Consider the following 20,978-nt stretch of genomic DNA (forward strand, 5'->3'; position numbering starts at 1 on the left):
TGAGTTAGTAAGCACTGTGAATGCACCTTACACAACAATGACAAAGGGGAAAAATTAGGCTCCATATTTAAAACACATCACATTAACTGGCTCACTATGGCTGCTTTCTGAAAATTGACCAATGTTTACATGGATAATATCTGGAAATGGGCATCTCTCGTTATGAGGAGCAACAACCTGTACAATGGGCATAAAACACCAGATGCTGTGGCAAGTGACAGAGACCACAAACAGGGCACCACAACCTGACCATCAGTGGCATTCTCCCTTACCGAAACCTGTTGTGCCATCGACAACAAAAGAGACAGCATATGCGTCAAAAGTGAGTACGTGCCAAATTATCCACAGCCCAATCCAACTGCACATTAGCAGCATTTTATGTGAGTTTTTCCAAGTTTAAAAGTCGGGCACCGCATCCAGTTTATTGGTAACCTCTCAAAAACATGCCTGGTATGCAAGAGAAAGCAAAACCCTTTTGGTTCCAAATTTCAAATTGTGATTATGTCTTTCACCTCTATAATTTCTTGATTAAGTCTCATGAGCCCAGAGAGGTTTCTGACATTGCACTTTGGTATGACGTGTGATTTGGGCCTACCTGCCTGCCGCCGCTGCTGCTGCTGCTCCTCCTCCTTCAGTTGAATCCTGGCTCCCCGTCTCACTAGGTGTACTCAGTGATTTGGAGGGTGACACAGGGGTCGGGACTAAATAATGAAAAAAACATGAATCGAGCATTAACGGCTGCAAAGAATGGACTGGTCAAAAGAAAATTTGGGATGAAATGCAACGAAGCAAAACGAGTGATGGACAAATAAAATAAACGTTCAAAAGAAAGGAGAGGGAGGGCAGGGCATCAAATTCATTGTTTGATTTTGTATTTGTTATATTTGTAGATTTGAAGATGCACTAAATATAACCAAAGCTAAAAACACAAACAAGCAGTGACCCAATTTTTGAGGGTGCTGTTACAATTTTAGACCACTAGAGAACAGTGCTTCCAAACTGGGGGATCTAGATGTGTAGCATACTTTTCTAAATTGATGTTTCAATCACATTGATATTAAATACCAAGGAGGAAGAGGGAATTATAAAAGGGAGTTGTTAAAAAAAGTGACATATCAAAGTAATCCCCTGCGATGTTCAGCACAGTCCACACGATGTGCACAGCAAATAATGGAATCAATTTAGGATAAAAGACAGTCTTTTCTGATGAGACCTGCTAAAATAGTACGTGCAACAATGTTACTGATAATATATAAAACTATATACTAACAACATACTTCAGTTATCTGACCATTTCATTGTCAGTTAGGATATGGATATGACTGATCCCTCTCTGTTGCTAGATTTGTGGCTCTAATTAATGAAATTGTGTGTCTTTTCCTGAACCACCTTGATAACTTTTAGGTATTGTAACAAACATTTTTCCAATACAATCACAAGGGAACGGTGAAATAACCTTTAAGGTTCATTTATTGTGTAGGGTGTAGGAGTGTCACATACCTAGCGGAGGCTCCGGTGAGATGCCGATACTCTGTAGCAGGGCCTCGGTCTCTCTGCGCTTGCGGTCCAAGTCTGAATCCTCTGGGGTGGCCTCTCTCTTCTGCTGGCTCTCCGACTGCTCAGGGTGGATAGAAGTATGTTAGCTACCTCGTCACGGCTTAGAGGACAAGCTAACAACGTGCATTTTTGATCGAAAAGTCCAACACCAACCTTCTGCACACACATAGTTGACTGTATGGACACACACAACCTGGGCCCTTTACGTTCCACGGCCTGACAGAGAGCCACCAGACGCACAAACAACACCCACCAGAGAGCGATGCAGTACAAGTGGCACTTGTGTGACTTTACTCACTTTTTTCCTTACCTCTTTCTTCTTCCTCTCCTCCTCCTTTATCTTTTTTTCCTGTCTGATTTGGGCGAGGCGCTGCTTCTTGCGCTCCAGCTCTGCTTTGAGGTCGCTTTTGTCCGACATGGTGTCCTTCAAGGAAGACAAAGGAATGGGGATGAGCCTCATAAACTTGTCACCAATGATGACTTGATATCGGCAAATACACTTGTCAGAATGAAGCTTGTATCTGACACTCTCAGTCCAGCGTGTGTGGGCTGTATTTAGACAGCCACTACTTCTGTTAACTCACCAATCAATCAGTTGTCATCACAAACATTACAATATTCTACAGTGATTCAACACCTCTATTGACACCATTCACGTTCAATGAACATGCAGGAAACACTTGATTATTTAATTAAAACAAACCAGGTGTCACCTTAGGAACAGTATCTTTTAAAACTGATTTAATTACAGAACGATGGGCTCCCTAAATCTGCACCAGGACCAGTGATTTAGCAAATGAGTAACAATAGATTTTTAAACGTTTTGGAACAAGGCATGTGGAAATAACAGTATATTTATAAACATATTGCAACCAGAACAGAAAACACAAGTCACGTAGATGTGTCCACAAACAGAACAAACCCTTGGGGCGTGTGTTTGACTGGACGTGATGCATTCGCAGCTAGCGAACCACTACTTAACCTACAATGGGTTTGAGGCCTTGCCAATCCTACATACAGTACATTCATAATCATCACATAGACAGTACATGAATAACCGTACAATAATGCACTATTGTACAGTATTGTTTGACTCGAGTACCTTGGTTCACTCGTGCTGATAATGGTGTGTCACCCGGCAAAGATGCTGTCTCACTGCTGCTCCCCGAAATAAAGAAAGAAAAAAGGAAAAATCAACACATCCTCGACCTAAATGACGCTGAGTCGAGGCCTCTCGGGAACCGCCGAACGGGGCGTTTGAAGCTTTTCCGCGTGGCTATTGATGACAGTGGTGAAAACAGAGCATTTTAACAAAAACATAACGCATATAACAGGTGCACCGCAAGCCGATACATCCCTGGGAGGAGTAGGATGATGTTGAGGAGGAGCAGGCGGAGGAGAGGATATCCCACCTCCTTTAACGCGCACCGTCATCGTTTCGTGGCTTTTGCAACGCCGCCATCTGCTGGCCGTTTTGGAGAAGTGCGTTGGAGTGGTCAAAAAACCAACAAACAAATGTTGTCAGACGGTACCGTGCGGTAATACACCGGTCTGTCGTCGGTCTAGATGTGTAAAGAGGCTGAACACGTAGTGAGTTTTAGTTACGGTTAACTAAAAACCTGAAACAACGGTTAGGTTCGGCCAAGTTATGTTGCAATGCCCGGGGACACATTTGTTTCTAATGGAGGAGACCCGTACGGTGTCAGAAATACACGTATACTTCTGCTGGCTTACTCATTACGATAAGCATTCAAAACTATAAAACAGACAACTTTTCTTCTGGTAGCTCGTCGGTAGGGGATGCTGTGATAAAGCTTTGTCTTTTTTACTGCACGTCTTCTTCTCCTTCAGGTTCGTTTTCTTCTTCGTGAGTGTTTATTGGCGGTTGTCAAACCAGCTTAGAGGTGCATTACCGCCACCCGCTGGACTGGAGGGGCGCAACAGCGATTATGCGGGGAAATAAATACAAGAACAAACTGTTTTTTAGAGCATCCCTTTATTAAAACAATTTACGGACATATATCTAATTTCACAGTGCCACATATATTGTCTGCCCTTTTTCCAAAGAGACATGACAATAAAAGGCTGTGCTATGTTTTTATATTTATATGTGCTCTTGCATAATGTTTAGGTTTACATTCTTAATGTCCTGTTTGGCCAAAATAGCCACCTGCTAATTTCCCTCTACTCCAACATGAGCAGTACAGTCAACCCTGCAGATTTTAAGGAATGTGTAATCATACTATCCGTTGTAATTGATAATCTGCAAGATCTAATGCTTCTTTTTAGTGCTGAAAATCTGTCAGATGGAATAGCGGTATTATTTATGTCATTATCCTCTATCCACTGCAGGGATATGGCCAAAAGCTTTGTGTTATGGTCTGGTATTTATTTCTTAATATATGACTCACACACTGGCATATATACCGCTGTGCCTGCACACCCTGTACCAGGATCTTAGAGGCCATCTGTTAATATAAACACAGAATCTGAACAGTGCTGATCCAAATAGTCCCGGAGTTTATGTCATACTGAAAGTTGCTCTGAGGTCTATACTTAAACTATGCTTTCTGCCTTTGCATCACCAATCCACCCCAAACTTTTGAAACGTGTCTCATTATGCTCCATATTTCCCCTGGAGATTAATCCAGTATGCCATATCTCGAGGTGTGATTCAGCTGCTGTCAGCTATACACCCATAGTCAACGTCATGAGTGCCCAGTATATATATATTTTATGATGCTCTACTCTCTCCCTACTCCTGTTCTGAAAAGTATAACGATGACCTTTTTACATTTGTTCATAACTTTATCGAAATTAATATTCCATGTGAGCTTTACGTCAAATCAGACCCCAAGAAATCGAAAAGCTTTTACTTGCTTGTTGACCACACAATTTTAAGTGAAATATTTTTTTCCTTAAATGAGAAACAAATGACCTGGGTAAGTGTTGCTTGCCCAGCCGCTCGGGAACCAGTTTTCCAGGCCGAGAGCCGGCTCTTTGTCTGTGGAAACAGGAAGAACTGGTTCGCGATTGGGCACCGGCTCCGAACCAGCCCTCAAAATGCCTCGGTGGAAAAGGTCTTCGTTCTTGCTGCTTCATCTCCCTTTACCAGGAGGCATGTAGCTCTCTTTTTAGTTGTAAACTCAGTGCCATCCTGACAAACGCCATCACAGAGGTATGGGAACTGCATTACACAGGACAGGATGGCTCTCCAGCGGGGGATTGAAACTGGACAATACATCTAGCAGCCGTCCCATCACCCCAGGACATTTATAACACCCGGGCCATAAAGAGGGCACACACAATCACCACGGACACTACACCCCCACCAGACACTGTTCACATATACCGTCTGACAGACGCTACAGGAGTGTGAAAGCCAACAAGACTCAGAAACAGTTTCATCCACAAGCCATCAAGCTGTTGAATGACCCTGTCACACACAAACCAATACCTCTGTGAACTGTATATTTGCACATTTTTACCATGTTCATTTGCACTCTATCCATAGGATACCGTCATATTTGTCACTATTTCTATACAAAAATTGCTGCTTAACCTTACAGACTGTAAATACATTTTGTTCTTTTGTACATATATATTATTTTTTATGTTTTATACGTTTATACTTTTAGTTCTTAGTATACATTTGTATTTTTTTGTATCGTATCTTCTATTTGAGGTCACTGTGTGAAGGAAAAATAAGAATGTCATTGCTCAGTGCGAACTATGTTTCTACTAATCTTGAATTTTTCATTTGATATTATATTAATCCACTACTGCAGGTATCGATATAAGACGTGTGTTTCATATAAATATGTTTAAAAGCTGAACAGTGTTCCATCTTTCATTATGTTAGCTGACCTTAAACTTAAGGAGTTATTAAGAGTAAAGTCTTTGTAATATGTGCACCATTTAGGTACAACAATATCTTCCTAACTATTATATATTCTACAGTTATAACTGTTTTCAACCAGCACCCTTTTTAACTCTCCCAACTCTCTCTGCTCTACCTCTATGTTTGTCCCACCCATTAACCAAAATGCCCTATTTCTGTTGTTCCCTATGGCCCTTCCATGGTACTGCGTTCCTCTTTAGTTTTGCCTTTGCTCTGAGGGATGGAGTGTTCAAATACCTTATTTAATTTTAGCATCAAGAGTATTTCCTGCCCTTATAGCAGCAATTTGATTCTGATAAACATCACTCTCTTGCTTTAACTTCTCCCAGGTAGTTTCAAAGTCCCAAAGAATAGTTTCCAGTAACATATTGAAGCAATATTATTTGAAACCAATAATAAAAAAGACACACATATCCTTAGCCTGCCTTTCTATTTGAATTGACTTCCACATCCACAGCTTTCTTCTCCTGAACCCACACTTCCTGCAACAAGGGAATCCCCGGCGCTCATTGGTTGGTTTTAACCTCAATCCCTCCTCCGCCCCGCCCAGCAGTGACGTCACACACAGCCAGACCGCTCTCTCGTTGCCTGAAGTTGCACTTGAAGGGCAAACAGCCAACTCGCTGCTGAGATGCGAGGAAGCTGCTCGACAGAAACAGTGATGGGGAACTCGTACCGCGTCTTTGAATAACGATAACAATACGAATGTGACGAACGCGTCCGAGCACGAAGCCCTGCTAAGCTAGCTCGTCAAACTGGAGCGCGCTGCGGTAAAGAAAGGACAGCTCGTCCTCCACAACAACACACACTGAGAGTCGGGAGTCTGTGGAAGGAGACGGGCGCTGGGAAATGAAGTTCGCTCAGCTGTTGCTGAAACATGGCTCCGTCGCCGGGATACCGAAGCAAGTGGAGAGGTTCGCGAAGTTCTCGCCCTCTCCGCTGTCCATGAAGCAATTCATAGACTTTGGTAAGTCTCGGCACACACACACACACACACACACACACACACACACACACACACACAAACACACACACACACACACACACTTGCGCAAGTCCCGTTATGTGACCGTGTGGTGGCAGCTGCAGCTCTCACTAGTAAAGCACACATGCAGTTAGACGTGCATGCTGGCTGATATGGACACATATGCAATATCTCATGTCACTGCTACCTCATACAGATGCACATACACTCTCCGTGGATTTACCATTACATTTATACAATATTTTCGTCCCAAAGGAGAGATATTCGTGTTTTTTTTATTTAATTTGATTCGACAGGGTGAGGTCAAAGTGTGTCTGTCCCCTCATGTGACTGCAGGCTCGGCCAACGCGTGTGAGAAGACCTCCTTTGTGTTCCTGCGGCAGGAGCTTCCTGTCAGACTGGCCAACATCATGAAGGAAATAGATTTCCTCCCCGACAAGCTCCTCGGCACTCCGTCCCTAAAGCTCCTCGTCAGCTGGTGGGGATCTCTAGACTGCACTGCAAATCTCTTATGTAATCTGTTGTACCAAAATCACTGTGGAGCCGAACTGTGGGGGTGATGTCACGTTAGCTCTCCGTCCGGTCTCTCCTGCACCTCTCTGCAGTACGGGAAGGGTGCACAGAGGGTTATCTGTCTCACTCTCTCTATCTATCTGTCTGTCTGTCTCACCCTGTGTTTTGTGTGTGTGTGCCCTCGCTGGCTGCACGCCATTGATCCCGGAGCGCACTATTTGAATGAAGTAGGCTAATGTACTGGCTGGGCTTCCGTCGTGTTGGTATGCTATTCCGGTGTAGATATACCATAATTACCATAATAGATTATTCATAAACTGCAATTTCTTTTTGTAGCGTGAAGGCAGCGATGTTGTTGCAACCCTCAGACAGCACGATGCACACACCCGTTCCAAGGTGCACTCCATAGCTGTTAACACTGAGTGTGCAGCTGGGTACGTGTGTGTGTGTGTGTGTGTGTGTGTGTGTGTGTGTGTGTGTGTGTGTGTGTGTGTCTGGTGTGTGTGTGTAGGACAAGTCGTCGCAGGTAATCCTGGGCGATCGTGATCACTTTTTGGGCATGATGATATCAGAAAAACTGTGTTTTTGCTGCAGACCCAAGCACATTGTTTATGTCTGGTCACATGAGGACATGCTAACCCCCCCCCCCCCTGATAAGAGCCATATGCCTGTATATGGCTGTGTACCTCCTGCACTGTGTATTTCTACTTTCACTACTCCATTACTCTTTTTAATCTGCTAGGATAAGATTTAATATGTCACTTGTTGTTAATCTTGTTGATGGTGGAGGAGAAAATCACGCCTTGATATTTTCCTGGCAAGCTGACAGAAAATACAAGTCTATTTCAAGATGTACATCTGTTCAGGTGACGGGACATAATCCAAAATGTGAGGGCTGAAGGTCAGCTGAGGGACACAAGTAGCTTGTAAAAGTCTATTGCCGGCCACACTGCTGTTCACCTTTCACCCAGTTCCTCTACCAGGAGTATGACAGTCTCAATGAGCTCAGTCTTCTTTATCCACTTATCTATAGATCAGATCTGTGATTAAACGACTGTCTAAAGAGGAGACAGAGTTATTCTTATCAGGGGAAAATGCTTCTCGCTTAATTACACAGTTGTTAAACTGGGTGAGCATTTTTAAACATGTCTTATAACAGAAGTTCCCTGTTGATTAATTCTAATGCTTTCACATATTTTATTGGAGCTTTATCATTTCATTGTTCTATACAGTAAATTAACGAGTTGTTTGTGTATTTTCTTTTGAAATCCGTTCTTTTGTGTCCACCAGGTATTCACAGAGTTTGTTGGAGATTGTAGATTTCTTAGAAAAGGATCCCGACGATAAGAACGTCCTGACAAAGTAAGTCGTTCACAGACATTTACCAGTGCATCCGCATTGCTTATGTAAACATTAAAGTTGCCAAATTCAAAATTCAGAGCCCAACTGTTGCCTCCACATGGCTCTCAGCATGGGGACGGCTGAGCCGGCGGCTCATGGCTAACAGTGCTGGTGGTGTTAATGGTGCAAACAAAGATGGCAACAGTGCTGATGGAGGTGGGACGCTATGCTCCTGTGGCGAACCATCGGCCCTAATGGTGGCTTATGGACACAGAACAGCCGTGGGGAACAGCGGCGGCTGTGGGGAGAAATTAATCCTGTTTACCCAGTACACTTTTCAATATTTGCTACTTGAGTGTACTTTTACTTATTTATAATCAGGTTTCATCTGTAAGAACTAGTTTTACCGCTTTTGAATAGAGTTTCTTCAAATTCATGATTGAGCAAGTCATTAATATGTTATAATTGGCACTGAAACGCAGGTTTATCTGTTTGATGCTCACCTCAGGCTGTTGTAAATGTTGATCTTGTGGGTGTATTTTTCCCCACAAAGCTCAGCCCTGTTACCAAAGCAGTGTAGAGATTCAAATAAACCCAGTGTACTAGCCCTCCGTCCATGTCTCTGCCCTCAGATTCACGCAGACTTTGGTGAACGTCCGTAATCGGCACAACAACGTGGTGCCCACCATGGCTCAGGGCGTGGTGGAGTACAAGGAGGCCTTCGGCGTGGACCCTGTCACCAACCAGAACGTCCAGTACTTCCTGGACCGCTTCTACATGAGCCGCATCTCCACGCGCATGCTCATGAACCAGCACAGTCAGTATAGCACTCTGTGATCGACTGTGAGTTAATCAACACAGTTGCTCACACTCAAAGCTTCACGTCATTCAATTCAACTCAATGAAGTGCTGATAACGTCGGAGAGCTCACACGTAAAAATGTGACGGCACGTTTTGTACCTTTTTGTCTTATTATATTTGATCTCATTTTTGAAGATTTGACAAAAATGCCACATCGTCAACACCAAGCCTGCCTTGATAGCTTTACAGTCATTTTATATTTGATTTAATACTCACAAACATCTACGGAGGGTGAGTTGTGTCCGTATGTGTTTTGAGTCACACACATTTCTTGCATTGTGCCCTGTAGCATTAATCTTCAACGGCAGCGTGAACCCGGCCCATCCCAAACACATTGGCAGCATCGACCCCAGCTGTGACGTCGTGGAGGTAGTCAAAGGTAAAGAACGAGCTTCCTCAGCTCACGTGGAGGGAGCGTTATCTCTTGTCCACTTCTCCGTTTGTATTGATCCATCACGGTTTGACCTTTTATCACTCGATGTGAAAGTGAAAGCGTGTCATTAGGTTGCAATTTTCCCCTTTGACTATCGTGTAAACTGGTTCAGTAAAAACAGAACTTGATGCCCTCTTGTTAAAGTAACAGCAGATTGTCTTTTTCTTTCACTTAGATGCGTACGAGTCTTCAAAGATGCTATGTGAGCAGTATTATCTGACCTCTCCTGAAATGCAGATCACAGAAGTCAATTGTAAGTGTTAGAAAACAAGCAGAATGCTTCTATTTGCAGATGTTTTTATGTCTATCCACATGTTTCAGTCACTCTTGCCTATACTGTATCACCTGGAAGCGTTCTGCTGTTTGAGAGGACAGTTTAACAGCTGGAATTGAACTGAAACTTCTGCTGCTACTAGTTTAGTTTAGTGGAATAAAGATGGTAGTTATTGCTAAAATATGTTCTTTAATCAAATCCACATAGCTTATTACAAACAGAACATGTACCAGAACTTTGACAGACTGTACATACTTGGCAGATATGGTCCGGATTATATGAATCAAAATGATGAATGAAGTCAGGTTTGCTTAATTTGGTAATGCTTTTTCCACAAATGTTGAAAGTGTCTTGTGTCAAAGTTAATGTAGCATTATAGCAGTCATCTTTAAGTACTTTTAAGATGTCAGGGTTATAGATTTATCATAGTTAAAACAAATAAACTAACATTATGATTTGTTTTCACAGCTAAAAACCCTGACCAGCCCCTCCACATCGTCTATGTGCCGTCCCATCTCTACCATATGTTGTTTGAGCTTTTCAAGGTACAGTACCGGACAAGGGGGAAAACCAGACGTACGCTATTCCTCGACACGTGTCTGTTCATTCATTTTGTAATCCACGGTGTATGATCTCTGTCAGAACGCCATGAGAGCTACAGTAGAGACCCACGAGACGAGCCTGACGCTGCCCCCGATCAAAGTGCGAGTCTCCCTGGGAACCGAAGACCTCACTATCAAGGTAGACGGGGACGTTATCGTCCAGAGGGAATCAAGAAACAACACAGAGGAGACCCTTGTAAATCTAACATTCCTCCCCTGTTTTATTTTTAGATGTCGGACAGAGGAGGCGGAGTCCCTCTGAGGAAGATCGAGCGTCTGTTCAGCTACATGTACTCCACGGCTCCCAGTCCAGTTCACATAGACAACTCTCGCAACGCACCGCTGGTGAAGCTCAAGCCGCCTCTTGTGTTGATGAGTGTGTTAGTCAGGGTGCAGTAGGCTACAGGACTACAAGCTCGGGATCTAAAGTAGATGTAGAGTACAGTAATAACTCACACAACTCAGCATGGCTCCTCACAAAGAGGAATGCAGTAAACAACATTGGATTAAACTGTAACCACATGACAAACTGAAGACTTGTTCGCCCGTCACATTATCCCCATTTAAATGCAACATTGCTGTAACTGTCCCTGATAGGCTCATCTGTATTGATCCTGTAAGCCTGTTGTTTTCCCCTCCAGGCTGGTTTCGGCTATGGCCTGCCCATCTCCCGGCTGTATGCCAAGTACTTCCAGGGAGACCTGCAGCTCTACTCTATGGAGGGCTACGGCACCTCAGCGGTCATATACTTGAAGGTGAGAACTGCACACTCGCTGTCAAAAATAAAGCCCCGTCGGTGTGGATTTCACGTACTGTCAACGCCACATACTGGATTGATTGATTGGTGGCAAATGTAGAGTAATTACGTAATACAGACTTTTAACTAGTGTGTCCCATGTTGCCAGTTATATCTCACCACATGCTCCGGGTCAGGAGACCTTTGCTGTATCCGATTAATCAAGCGATGAGAAACGACCTGGATCTCACCCTCACTCATACACACGCGTGATAAGGACAGGGACTAATTTGTTCCCTTCTGTTGCGTATCACAGGCCTTGTCTTCAGAGTCAGTGGAGAGACTTCCTGTTTTCAACAAGTCCGCCTTACGGCATTACCAGACAAGCATAGAAGCTGACGACTGGTGCATGCCCAGCAAGGATCCAAAGAAATTGGGCAGTTCCTAGAGGACTCTGTGGTGGCGGACGGAGGTGGAGGACACTCGAAAACAGATGAAATAAAAGTATATGGAAGTATAGGAAATGGATAAACTCGTACTGTAAGTGGGAGAAAGCAAAAAAAAGGCTTCCAGCTTGCTGCCAGAGGTGGAATGTGGATTATGAGAAAATGTTTTTTTGCTCTCAGTGAACTATTAAAATGTAATTTCATTCAAGTGTACAATGATTACAGGCTGCTAATGGCAATGGTTCAAGTAATAATCTCCTTTGCCAAATTCAATAGATCTACCTTTCAGTCATAGTAAGCGTTATGTTGGCGTTTTATGTTATTTTTATTGTTTCACAATGTATCGTTTTCACAATTTCAGGCAAATAGTCTTTGCTTAATTCGATCACTGGGTTTGCATGAGGTTAAAAGTGTGTCTTGAACGACCCGGCCCAAGCCAGCTGCAGCAGGGTCACTTGAGTTAAACAGAATGGGAACATGCGATTCCAGCATAAACACAAAGGGAGCAAAGTCTGTCCTTCCAGGTTTCTACCTGCAGACCTTTATAACTCACAGCGTTGCTTCACACACACACACACACTCACGTCTGTATTCAATTGCTGTTCAGCTCTCATACAACCACAGCATCTCAGAGACACTCTAAGAAGAATTTGCACTGGTTGTGTTCCGTCTATAATGACATTTTAGACTTTTAGCTTCTTCTATATGAGATTTAAACATGCTTGATGGATGTTGAGTTCTGTGGAGCGAAATGAGAATGTGCCTGTCTGGAGAAGAGGAATTGTTAAAACATAGTATTGCGATATATTTGAAGTTAATATTTTCTGTTGTACTGTGAATAATTGTGTTTTAACTGTAAAAATGGCAACTTAACCTTGCCCTTCCCTATAATAATGTTCAAGGTGATTGAAGTAGCAACTAAAATAAACACCTTTTTCCAAGAAAGTTTTCAGTGTCCTCCAGTAACTGTTATTTGATCAAATCACTAAGTGCTTTGTAATGATGCATGTTGTATATTTATACAACGTTGGCGGGTGTGAAGGCCTTGGTGAAATGTTGCACTGCAGGAAAGTCTAATTGAGCTTTCTGGGCTGATACACACTGAGTTAAGTGAAGCAGACACATTCAGGAACGCCACAGAAAACGCGATACGAGACGTTTATGATTCATAAACAGTCTCTGCACAAACTGACATTTTAGATTTTTAGCCTGTATGTGTAACTGTAACTTGTGGACACCAAAAGGACCAGTGATAGTGGGAAATAAACATAAATGAATATGTAATTTCATGTGCCTTCTGCAGCTTGCAGTATGCTGTTGAACTCAACCCTGTGCTTCTGTTCGGCCCAGAAAGATGTGGAATTAAGCTGTTTATAGCGTGTTAAGTACACAGCCCCATGTGCCACTGCTCTCTGCAACACGTCTGGAAGTTGTTGCTCACCCATTATCCCCCGGATTCCCTCCTCTCTCCACCACCACAACTTGTTTTAGGAAACTTTGCTCTGTTTGTCTGTCACCATTGCAGACACAGGCCAGTGGCTTTTCGTGGCCAGCTGCCAATAGGGGTTTGAGAACAGGCCGTCCCGCTCTGTTTTGCCCCTTCATTAGTGTGCCCACATGCCGCTCTGTTCTGGTTTCATGGCTCTCTGCTTGTCTAGCTCAATTCTGTTTTCGAGTTCGTTCAGGCATTACTGGCGTCGCAAATTCAGCATCATGCAAGCCCGTTAAAGACGAGAGAAAAAACAATAAGAACGTCAGAGTCACTGCAGTCAAGTTCTGTTAAATATGAAACCTATTTTGTCCTTCCCATTACAATGCATAAATAAGGACTGCTGACTTTGAGTGGACTATTTAAAGAGCTCGGTGGCCGAGGCCTGACCCTTTAGTCATCCAGACAATGTTCCCTCTACAGACGATGTCTGATAACCATGCCAACCAACAGCACTCAGCCACACCTGTTTATAATATGTGACCTATGGACTGCCCTTATGTTCAAAATGAAAACATGATATGATAGATAAAATGACAACAGCACACCAGAGGAACATGCAAATGTTCTAAGAAAGTGAGGTCACTGTGGTGGTATTTCATTATATATATTCTTAGAATGGACATATTAAAAATAAAACACAGACATTTCCATTCTTTGAAATGTTTCCAGTAAAAAAAAAAATCTATCATTTGTCTTCATCAAACCTTTTTAGTGACACTTCTGTGTCACTATGATTGTGGATGTAGAAAAAGCTCTTTTTCTTTTCTCGCCTCCTAATTGGGCTTTCATCGTAATGTTTCCTCAGGCTGCTAGTTCATGTTCTCCTCTTTCTCCTTTTCAACAATAACACTATAAAATAGCTCCGCAGCACCTCTCTCTCTCACAAGGCAGCGGCCTCACTCTCATGAATGCTTCCGTCTTTTGTACACTGGAATTATCTCCATGTAATATCATATATTTATGGTTCTCTATACAAAATTCTGAGTATATCTAGAGCCTCCCCACGACTCTCCACACGGCAATGCCTGCAGTACTGTGTTATCACCTGTAATGACTATAGGAGCACGGTGGGCCCAGCTATGTAAACACAGCACAGAGACGCTCAGATAACAACACACACAGAAGCAGAGCAACTTCATTCTCTGCTCAGGTTGACATTATTCCACTATATCTCGACGTAGCTAATACATGTATTATTACATTAGTAATAGTTTTCTACTGCTATATTAATGCTCTGAATATCAAAGTCAGCACCTTAAAGTTACCGTTGTTGTTTTCGCAGCGTGGCCTCTGTTCTGAGGGAGTTGAGAGAAGTATTTATTTTATTGCTGGCCAAGGAAAAAAATCGATCCATGTACATGGCTTTATGTGCAGTCCAGTGGAAAAACAAGCACTTGTGATTGAGGGCTTTGTTAAGTGTTTGCTCAGCGAGTAGTGGGATGTTACGAGAGCATGAGCTCGAGAGTGAGCGTTGAAGCAGGTTGCCAGGTAGATTTGGATCCTCTGAAGAGTGAGGCAGCACTGTGACAGAGAGACGCAGAGAGACTGTATTTACAGACACTCGTGTCACTTTCAAAGAGACGAGCACCTCCTCTGTAGACGGTGAAAGACATAAACAACACAAGGATTACAGAAGGAGAGGCTGTGGGGATTTGACGGCGCTTCCATGTGACCCCACGGAAAGAAATCTTGACAATCACTCAATTATACAAATTATTATTATTGTAATTAGCACTAGCAATTTTTTATTGCAATTCAGTGAATTGCTATTTTGTCACCTGTCCCTTAAATCTCTTCATATGTCAAAGGACTATAATATGTATTTGTTGAATGGCCGTCCTCGGTCATGTCCAGAATCAAACTGCCATCATAAACCAGTTTGATGTGTGTCGTCAGCTGCTGTAAGTCACGAAATCAGAGTTCCACTCCAGCAAAAACAACCTGCACGTAGTTTCTTCTCTGAGGGATTTCTTATGTTCCAGACAAAAGCCTCTGGGAATGATAGGCAAAAATATAAAAGACACACCTTATTAGTACCAGCTTCCAACTAGCAGCATTTTCCACTTTCCTGCAGGCAGGAAGTGAACTTTACTATTAAAATCGTCAGATGACAGGCTTCGTCAGTACAGGATCCCCTCGGGCTCCAGGAGGACATATTTCTTCATGGGAGGAGGCAGAGGCAGCTGGGCGACCCCTCTGTGGCAGAAGCCGCCCAGGCTGGCTCTGATGGCACATCTGGTCAGGTGAAGCAGGCTGCGAGGAGTGTTGGCGCAAACGGCAAACATGGAGTCGTAGAAGTCTTTGCGTCGCTGAGGAAGAAAAGAAAAACAGGTTATCTTACATCTTTCAGTCATAAACAACCCCTAATTGATTTCTAATTAAGGCGACTTATTTTCTCTTCATACAGTTCTCACTTGATTCTACACTGAACACACACTTCTTACTATCCATGTACAGTAGATCGTTTTACTACCTTGTAGCAGTCATCAGGGATGGCAGCTCTCCACTTATTTGTGGGCTTTAAGCGTTCATAGGAGTTGACCATGATTTCCACTGCTCCTGGATAGTCGAAACACGTCTGCAACACCTGCACAAAACAACACGCAACGCTGCATTATGCAGCAGCCCAAAGCTTGCAAGGACCAGCATATAATTAGTCACTGTGGTTAATGTGTAAAAATATTCTCTAAAAGCATCTCTGTACCTTGTGGAACTGAGGCGGGTAGATCCGTGCCGCGTTATGGTTGAGCAGCAGCTGGTAGCAGAGCTCGGGGATGGCCATAGGCCTGACATCCGTCACTTTGAGGACGTACTGAATGGGGGCGCAGCCATTGATGTCCATGGCTCTTGTGTCTGCTCCGGACTCCAGCAGCATCTGCATCAGGACGTGATCACAGTTCCAGGCTGCCTTGTGAAGAGCCGTTTTATTGTCCTCTTCACGGATGTTGGGATCTTGGAAGAGAAGGAAAAAATGTTTCCATAGGATACGACAATCACAGTATGAGTGAGAAGTCCCCAAAACTCACCTGCCTGGTGGTCCAGCAGGAGGCGACAGACAAGATGGTGATCTTGGCTGTAAATTTGATCTTTAGCGTCAAAAGCCCAGAAGCAGGCGGTCATCAGGGGAGTCTCCTGGAGAGAGTTGACCGCATTTACGGCCGCTCCGTGGGTCAAGTAGAGAGCCACCAGCTCTGGGACCCCGAACCTGGCTGCTGTGTGTAGGGGGGTGTCCTCCTCATTGTTGTAGCTGGGCATATTGACTTGTGCACCTCCATGGGGGGGAAAACAACAATGGTTATTTTTTAGTTTACACTTTCATCACGTATCCATGCACGCTTCCCTGCTGACCTTTGAGGATGAGCTGCTTGGCGCAGTCCACAGACTCCCTGGTGATGCAGTAGTGAAGCGGCGTGTGTCCACTCAGCGACAAGCTGTTGACTTTTGACTTGTGAGCCAAGAGCAAGGCGACGCAGTCGCCGTTGGAGACCTCGCAGGCCACGTGCAGCGGTGTCTTCCCATTGGGCATCCGGTTGATGGCTGCACCTTCCTGGAGGAGCACCAGTGCCGTTTCCACAGCATTGTACATCACGCAGACGTGAATAGCCATCGCCCAGGACTTCTCCAGTTTGTAGCCTGGGAGCCAATAACCTGTGGAAAAAAGACAACCAGGCCCTGATAACCTACTTTCTCAATCAGGACCCCAGTGAGTGATCGGGTCCTACAAGCTATTATCTGTCAAATTTTTAAATGTTATTGTAGGTTATTTGTTTGTGCTGTGTCTGCATTTTCTTTGAAATAGGTGGGGCCCAATTAGAACCATTAACATTAATTAAGGATATTTATTTTCTTTTTACAAACCTTTGTTTTCTTTTTGATTGTCCTAGTTTGCTGTCAAACCTGCTTGTAAGTAGATGTACATCATCAAAATGGCTGTGGAGCCGAGTGTGCATGTTATTGTAATTCCCTCAGTATAGAAAATCATATCCAGCTTTAGGATCTATGAGGATTTACCACCATCTAGTGGAAGAACTACACAACACATGTTTGATGTTATGATATTCAGGAGGTGTTTACAAATAACTGTTGTGTATTCTGGATACTCACATCATAACGTAACGTTTGATATATGACAAACATACAACATATCACCATTTTATCACTGCTGGTGATAAATGAGGCTGAATCTGTTTACTTTCTCCATACCTTGTTTGTATGAGGCCAGCACCATGCTGGGGTCATCCACCTCCAGCACAGTGTCAATGTCTAGTTTTCCGGTGTGCAGAATTTGCATAACCTCCTGGGCATTGTTGGTCCGCAGGGCCTCCAGGAACTGTCGCTTCAGCTGTTTGACAGCCAGTTGTCTGGGGCTCAACTCCTCCATGAGCTCCTCGTACGGCCCCGCCAAACCCGTCGTCTCGGACACTAATGTTCTCCACACAGCATGGAGGAGATTGGAAATAAACGCACAGACGGTGATGATAAAGATGTCAATCATTCCTATGTCGAAAGGCATCCATGAGGTAGTGATTAGATACGGGAGGTGTATGAGAAAGGAAGACGGAAATGAAGAGGGGCAGGAGGGAGCCGTTGGAGAGAAAGAAAATAGCCCTGAAGTGAAATTAGGCTGAATATAAATAGAAAGAAGAGGGAGGGACTGGAGAGCTACAGCTGACTGGCTGTCCAGGGTTCAGTTTGCTGAGATGTCCACCAAGAGAATGTCCTCAGACCAGACAGCGAATGGTGACATAGTCAAAATAACAGGTCGTTTGTACATGGTATGGGGATGGCAAATGTTCAGCTGCCTGTTCTCTTCCATTCTAACCCGACTGTCACATTTACCAAGACAGAGAAGAATGAAAAGGGAACAATCATAAACAGTCATAACACAGTTTTACTGAGTTCTGTCTCTAGCTAGCATGACGGCTAAAACTATGTAGAGGAAGTCAACCAAACGGTGAAAAAAGGAAGAAACAAAAGCAGACAATGGACAGTGGCTGCACATTTTATTCAGTGTGACAGGTAGCTGCCCTTTCAAACTTTTTCAGAATGCGAGCAGGGTAATGACAAAAAAAGGAGGAAGAGGAGGAGGAGGAGAATAAGCACAGCTTTTTTTTTAAAACAGTGAAAGCATGGCTAGCAGTTTGTGGTGATTATCTTTTGCACTCTCCGTACAGGAAAGACAAACCCTCCCATGCACGACTTGACCGCCTGCCAGGAGCACCGGGGTCTCATCCATACGTTGGTTTCATCGTGCCAGGCAAGTCAAGCCCCCACAAAACATCCAGGAATCACATTTTGGCCTCAGGTGTGAACCTCTAAGCCTCCTCAGCCCTCAGACAAACTGTGCACACACACGGCGACGCGATAGAAAACAAGGCTTCTTTAGGGTTCTTACAGCATATTGCTCTCAGTGTTTTACTATACATACAAAAGAGTCAAAAGAGGTCAGTCGGCAGACTGAACTTGACACAGGTCGGGGCGGGAGGTATTCACAGAAAAGGTTCAAGTGTTACAAAATATTCCATAAGAATACATCATGAGCAGTTTATTGGAGTTGCACTGGAGCAGCACTACGGTTGTATTAGAGGGGGGGGGGGGGGGGGGGGGGGCACAAGCACGGTGGGGGGGAATATTTCCTTGAAACTTCAAATCCTTCATTTGATAACAGCCATTTTAATCCAAATCAATTTTAACATGTTTACTCATGTTTTGGCAAAAAGAAAAAGGAATTAATCATACAATTCTGGATAAATCTTTAGTTTTAGTTTAAGATGTTAATAATACTCTTATTTTGTATAAGTTATCATAAACAGTAGTCAGTTGCTTCATTAAATACAGAAATAAATAAATAATAACATTAACAAATCGGCGATACCTGTATTGCATGGAGGTATCTGCAAGCCCTACTATTCTTCCTGCTGTTGACCGGTTAACAAAACACCAGGCAGGGGGCTGCAGACAAGAGGCAATCATAACCGAAGCTGCCTTTTATTTTGATCACGGTGACACTGGCGTCTCTGTATTTACTGTAAACCTGTGGAATGGTTCTCGGGAATGCTAAAGAAGTAACACAGGGAACACGTGTCTCGGTGAGCATCATAATCCTAAAACAAGAATTGCATAAAGTACATATGTCAAAATAATTTCAAAAGGTATATTTCTTTTTCTTTTTTTTAATCTAACAAGTAAATCAAAATGTTTCAAGTCTTACTAAACCAGTGTCATAGGAACATTTAAATCACATTGCATCTATCGTGCAATTTCCTGTGTATCATCAGTAGTATCAGGCGCGGTCATCTTTAAGACAATTTCTGGACTCGCTGCATCTGTCCTCCCTCAGATATGGCAGCATTCCTAAATATTATTCAGAATATTCCAAAGTAATTTGCAATGGTGAACCTGTATTTTTTTAAGAATTCATAATAATAATTTAAAAAAAAAACAATTAGAAAGATTTAGTCTACTGTATGTGTCTCAACACTCACACAGAAGCGGGTAGAGTTCAGAAAAATTCTACTACTCTAGAATTTCTAAAGGCAGCGGCGGGGTATTACTTGTTATTGAGAGAGAATATCAAAAAGAGGTCAAAGCAGGTTACAAGCGGTGTCAAAGCAACAGTATGAATATAAGCAGGAAGTTTCAGTTTAACATATTTTTTTTGTTTTGTTTTGTGGTACAGGTTTGGTAAGTTACAAATCTCATGATTACAATGTACCTGAAGTCTCCATTAGAACCAGTCCAGTTTGTTCCAGTATGTCCATGTCAGCATTCCTTCTTTGTGAACTACTTCAGTGTGGTTCATGTACACCATGAGGAACGTTGGAGAAAAACCAAAGCAGAGGTTTAATTTACAGTATTTGTACTTCCAGTGTTCTTGCAAGCACGGAGAGAGTTTGTTTTCCCAGTGAATCTTGGTTCCCACTTCAGCTCCTATTGGAAAGTCCCAGTGTCGCCTCCTACAGTAGTGAAAGTAAGCAGCATGGGGACACCCAGTGGTGGGAGATGATTACTGCCTCATATAGTCCTCCACACAGTCCTGACCAGTGTGTGCTTCGTCAAAGCAATAGAGCAACTTCACTGATTTATGTATTGGAGCGGGATATACATAAGTCTGTCAAATGGCACATCAGACATATTTGTACCTGTATTTACCGCTGTACATGTACGGTGTCTGTGATGGGAAACACAGACGGCTCTGAAGATAATGTGGGATGAGACGGACTTTTCACAGACTTACTCGGGGTATGAATAAATAAACCTAATTTACATCAACAAACAGCTAAATAAATAGAACCGAGTAAAATCTTAAATGACTAAGAAAAAAAAAAGAACACAGGATGGGTGTAAAATGAGGCAACTGAACGGGGCAGGATCCTGTTAACTGCTTATTTTGGTTTAATTTGCTCGGTGAAAAAGTCACTCGACACTTTCCTACAGTTGGGTGTGTAGCTCCACCACTGAGAACTATTGAACTACTGAGCAGGCGTCCCTCAGGGTTCGCTTGCGGGGCCTACTGACGTTCTGTTCCTCCAGATGCTACTTGGTGTGGTGCTACAGTAAAGCCAGAAGTGATCTAACAATTCACTTCACTCTGCTGCGCTCTCGTTGCGCCCCTCCTTCTGCTGCTGCTCCAGTTCTCTCTTCCGTAGCTTCTCGCGCTGTTTCTCCACTTTCTCGCGGTTCCTCTTGGCTTTCTCCATCAGAACTTTAAGGTCTTTGATCTTTTTCTTGATCAGGGCTCGGTCCTGGGAAGAAGAAACTCCAAGGACCTGAAACGACAAATACATGCGCATGAGCATGTTCCTTCCTTTGGTCTCGAGTTTTGATTCATTCTCGG

General features: G+C 43.4%; 4 protein-coding genes across 16 annotated transcripts in view; 1 reads left to right on the plus strand and 3 right to left on the minus strand.

Moving 5' to 3' along the window:
- The window catches only part of dync1i1a (dynein cytoplasmic 1 intermediate chain 1a), a 49,696-nt gene extending 46,762 nt beyond the window's left edge, over positions 1-2,934 (minus strand). Inside the window, exons 1-4 of one of the 6 annotated variants that reach the window (XM_084032473.1) lie at positions 2,660-2,934; positions 1,856-1,981; positions 1,501-1,615; positions 596-752 (exon numbers count right to left, since the gene is read on the minus strand). In XM_084032473.1, the coding sequence (XP_083888599.1) occupies positions 596-752; positions 1,501-1,615; positions 1,856-1,975 (392 nt within the window). In that variant the 5' untranslated portion in view covers positions 1,976-1,981; positions 2,660-2,934. Of the gene's footprint in view, positions 1-595; positions 753-1,500; positions 1,619-1,855; positions 1,982-2,659 lie in introns of all 6 variants that reach the window. The other 5 variants (XM_084032476.1, XM_084032474.1, XM_084032477.1 and 2 more) reach the window with 5 other exon arrangements.
- Positions 2,935-6,030: 3,096 nt separating this feature from the next.
- pdk4 (pyruvate dehydrogenase kinase, isozyme 4) overlaps positions 6,031-20,978 on the plus strand; it is a 37,873-nt gene continuing 22,925 nt past the window's right edge. The window contains exons 1-11 of one of the 2 annotated variants that reach the window (XM_084032494.1): positions 6,031-6,425; positions 6,780-6,921; positions 8,247-8,318; positions 8,930-9,114; positions 9,448-9,537; positions 9,767-9,844; positions 10,334-10,410; positions 10,508-10,606; positions 10,699-10,812; positions 11,109-11,222; positions 11,520-11,656. In XM_084032494.1, coding sequence (XP_083888620.1) covers positions 6,308-6,425; positions 6,780-6,921; positions 8,247-8,318; positions 8,930-9,114; positions 9,448-9,537; positions 9,767-9,844; positions 10,334-10,410; positions 10,508-10,606; positions 10,699-10,812; positions 11,109-11,222; positions 11,520-11,651 — 1,221 coding nt within the window. In that variant the 5' untranslated portion in view covers positions 6,031-6,307 and the 3' untranslated portion in view covers positions 11,652-11,656. Of the gene's footprint in view, positions 6,426-6,779; positions 6,922-8,246; positions 8,319-8,929; positions 9,115-9,447; positions 9,538-9,766; positions 9,845-10,333; positions 10,411-10,507; positions 10,607-10,698; positions 10,813-11,108; positions 11,223-11,519; positions 12,567-20,978 lie in introns of those variants that run through there. The other variant, XM_084032493.1, reaches the window with a different exon arrangement.
- On the minus strand, positions 12,800-19,995 carry asb4 (ankyrin repeat and SOCS box containing 4). 2 transcript variants are annotated; one of them, XM_084032492.1, is made up of 7 exons: positions 19,857-19,995; positions 17,345-17,563; positions 16,490-16,789; positions 16,168-16,410; positions 15,846-16,093; positions 15,615-15,728; positions 12,800-15,450 (listed from the first exon to the last, which is right to left on the minus strand). In XM_084032492.1, the coding sequence occupies exons 1-7, from the start codon at positions 19,900-19,902 to the stop codon at positions 15,262-15,264; spliced, it is 1,359 nt and encodes a 452-aa protein (XP_083888618.1). In that variant the 5' UTR covers positions 19,903-19,995; the 3' UTR covers positions 12,800-15,261. The 2 variants fall into 2 exon arrangements, with proteins under 2 accessions (XP_083888618.1, XP_083888617.1); XM_084032491.1 differs by lacking the exon at positions 19,857-19,995 and having other exon boundaries at positions 17,345-17,998.
- Positions 18,128-20,978, minus strand: part of ppp1r9a (protein phosphatase 1, regulatory subunit 9A) — a 49,204-nt gene continuing 46,353 nt past the window's right edge. For all 6 annotated transcript variants that reach the window (XM_084032466.1, XM_084032469.1, XM_084032468.1 and 3 more), the window contains one exon: positions 18,128-20,910. In XM_084032466.1, the coding sequence (XP_083888592.1) occupies positions 20,728-20,910 (183 nt within the window). In that variant the 3' untranslated portion in view covers positions 18,128-20,727. The remainder of the gene's footprint in view (positions 20,911-20,978) is intronic.

Source organism: Eutrigla gurnardus (genome assembly GCF_963514095.1).
Source record: "Eutrigla gurnardus genome assembly, chromosome: 17".
Lineage (NCBI taxonomy): Eukaryota > Metazoa > Chordata > Actinopteri > Perciformes > Triglidae > Eutrigla > Eutrigla gurnardus.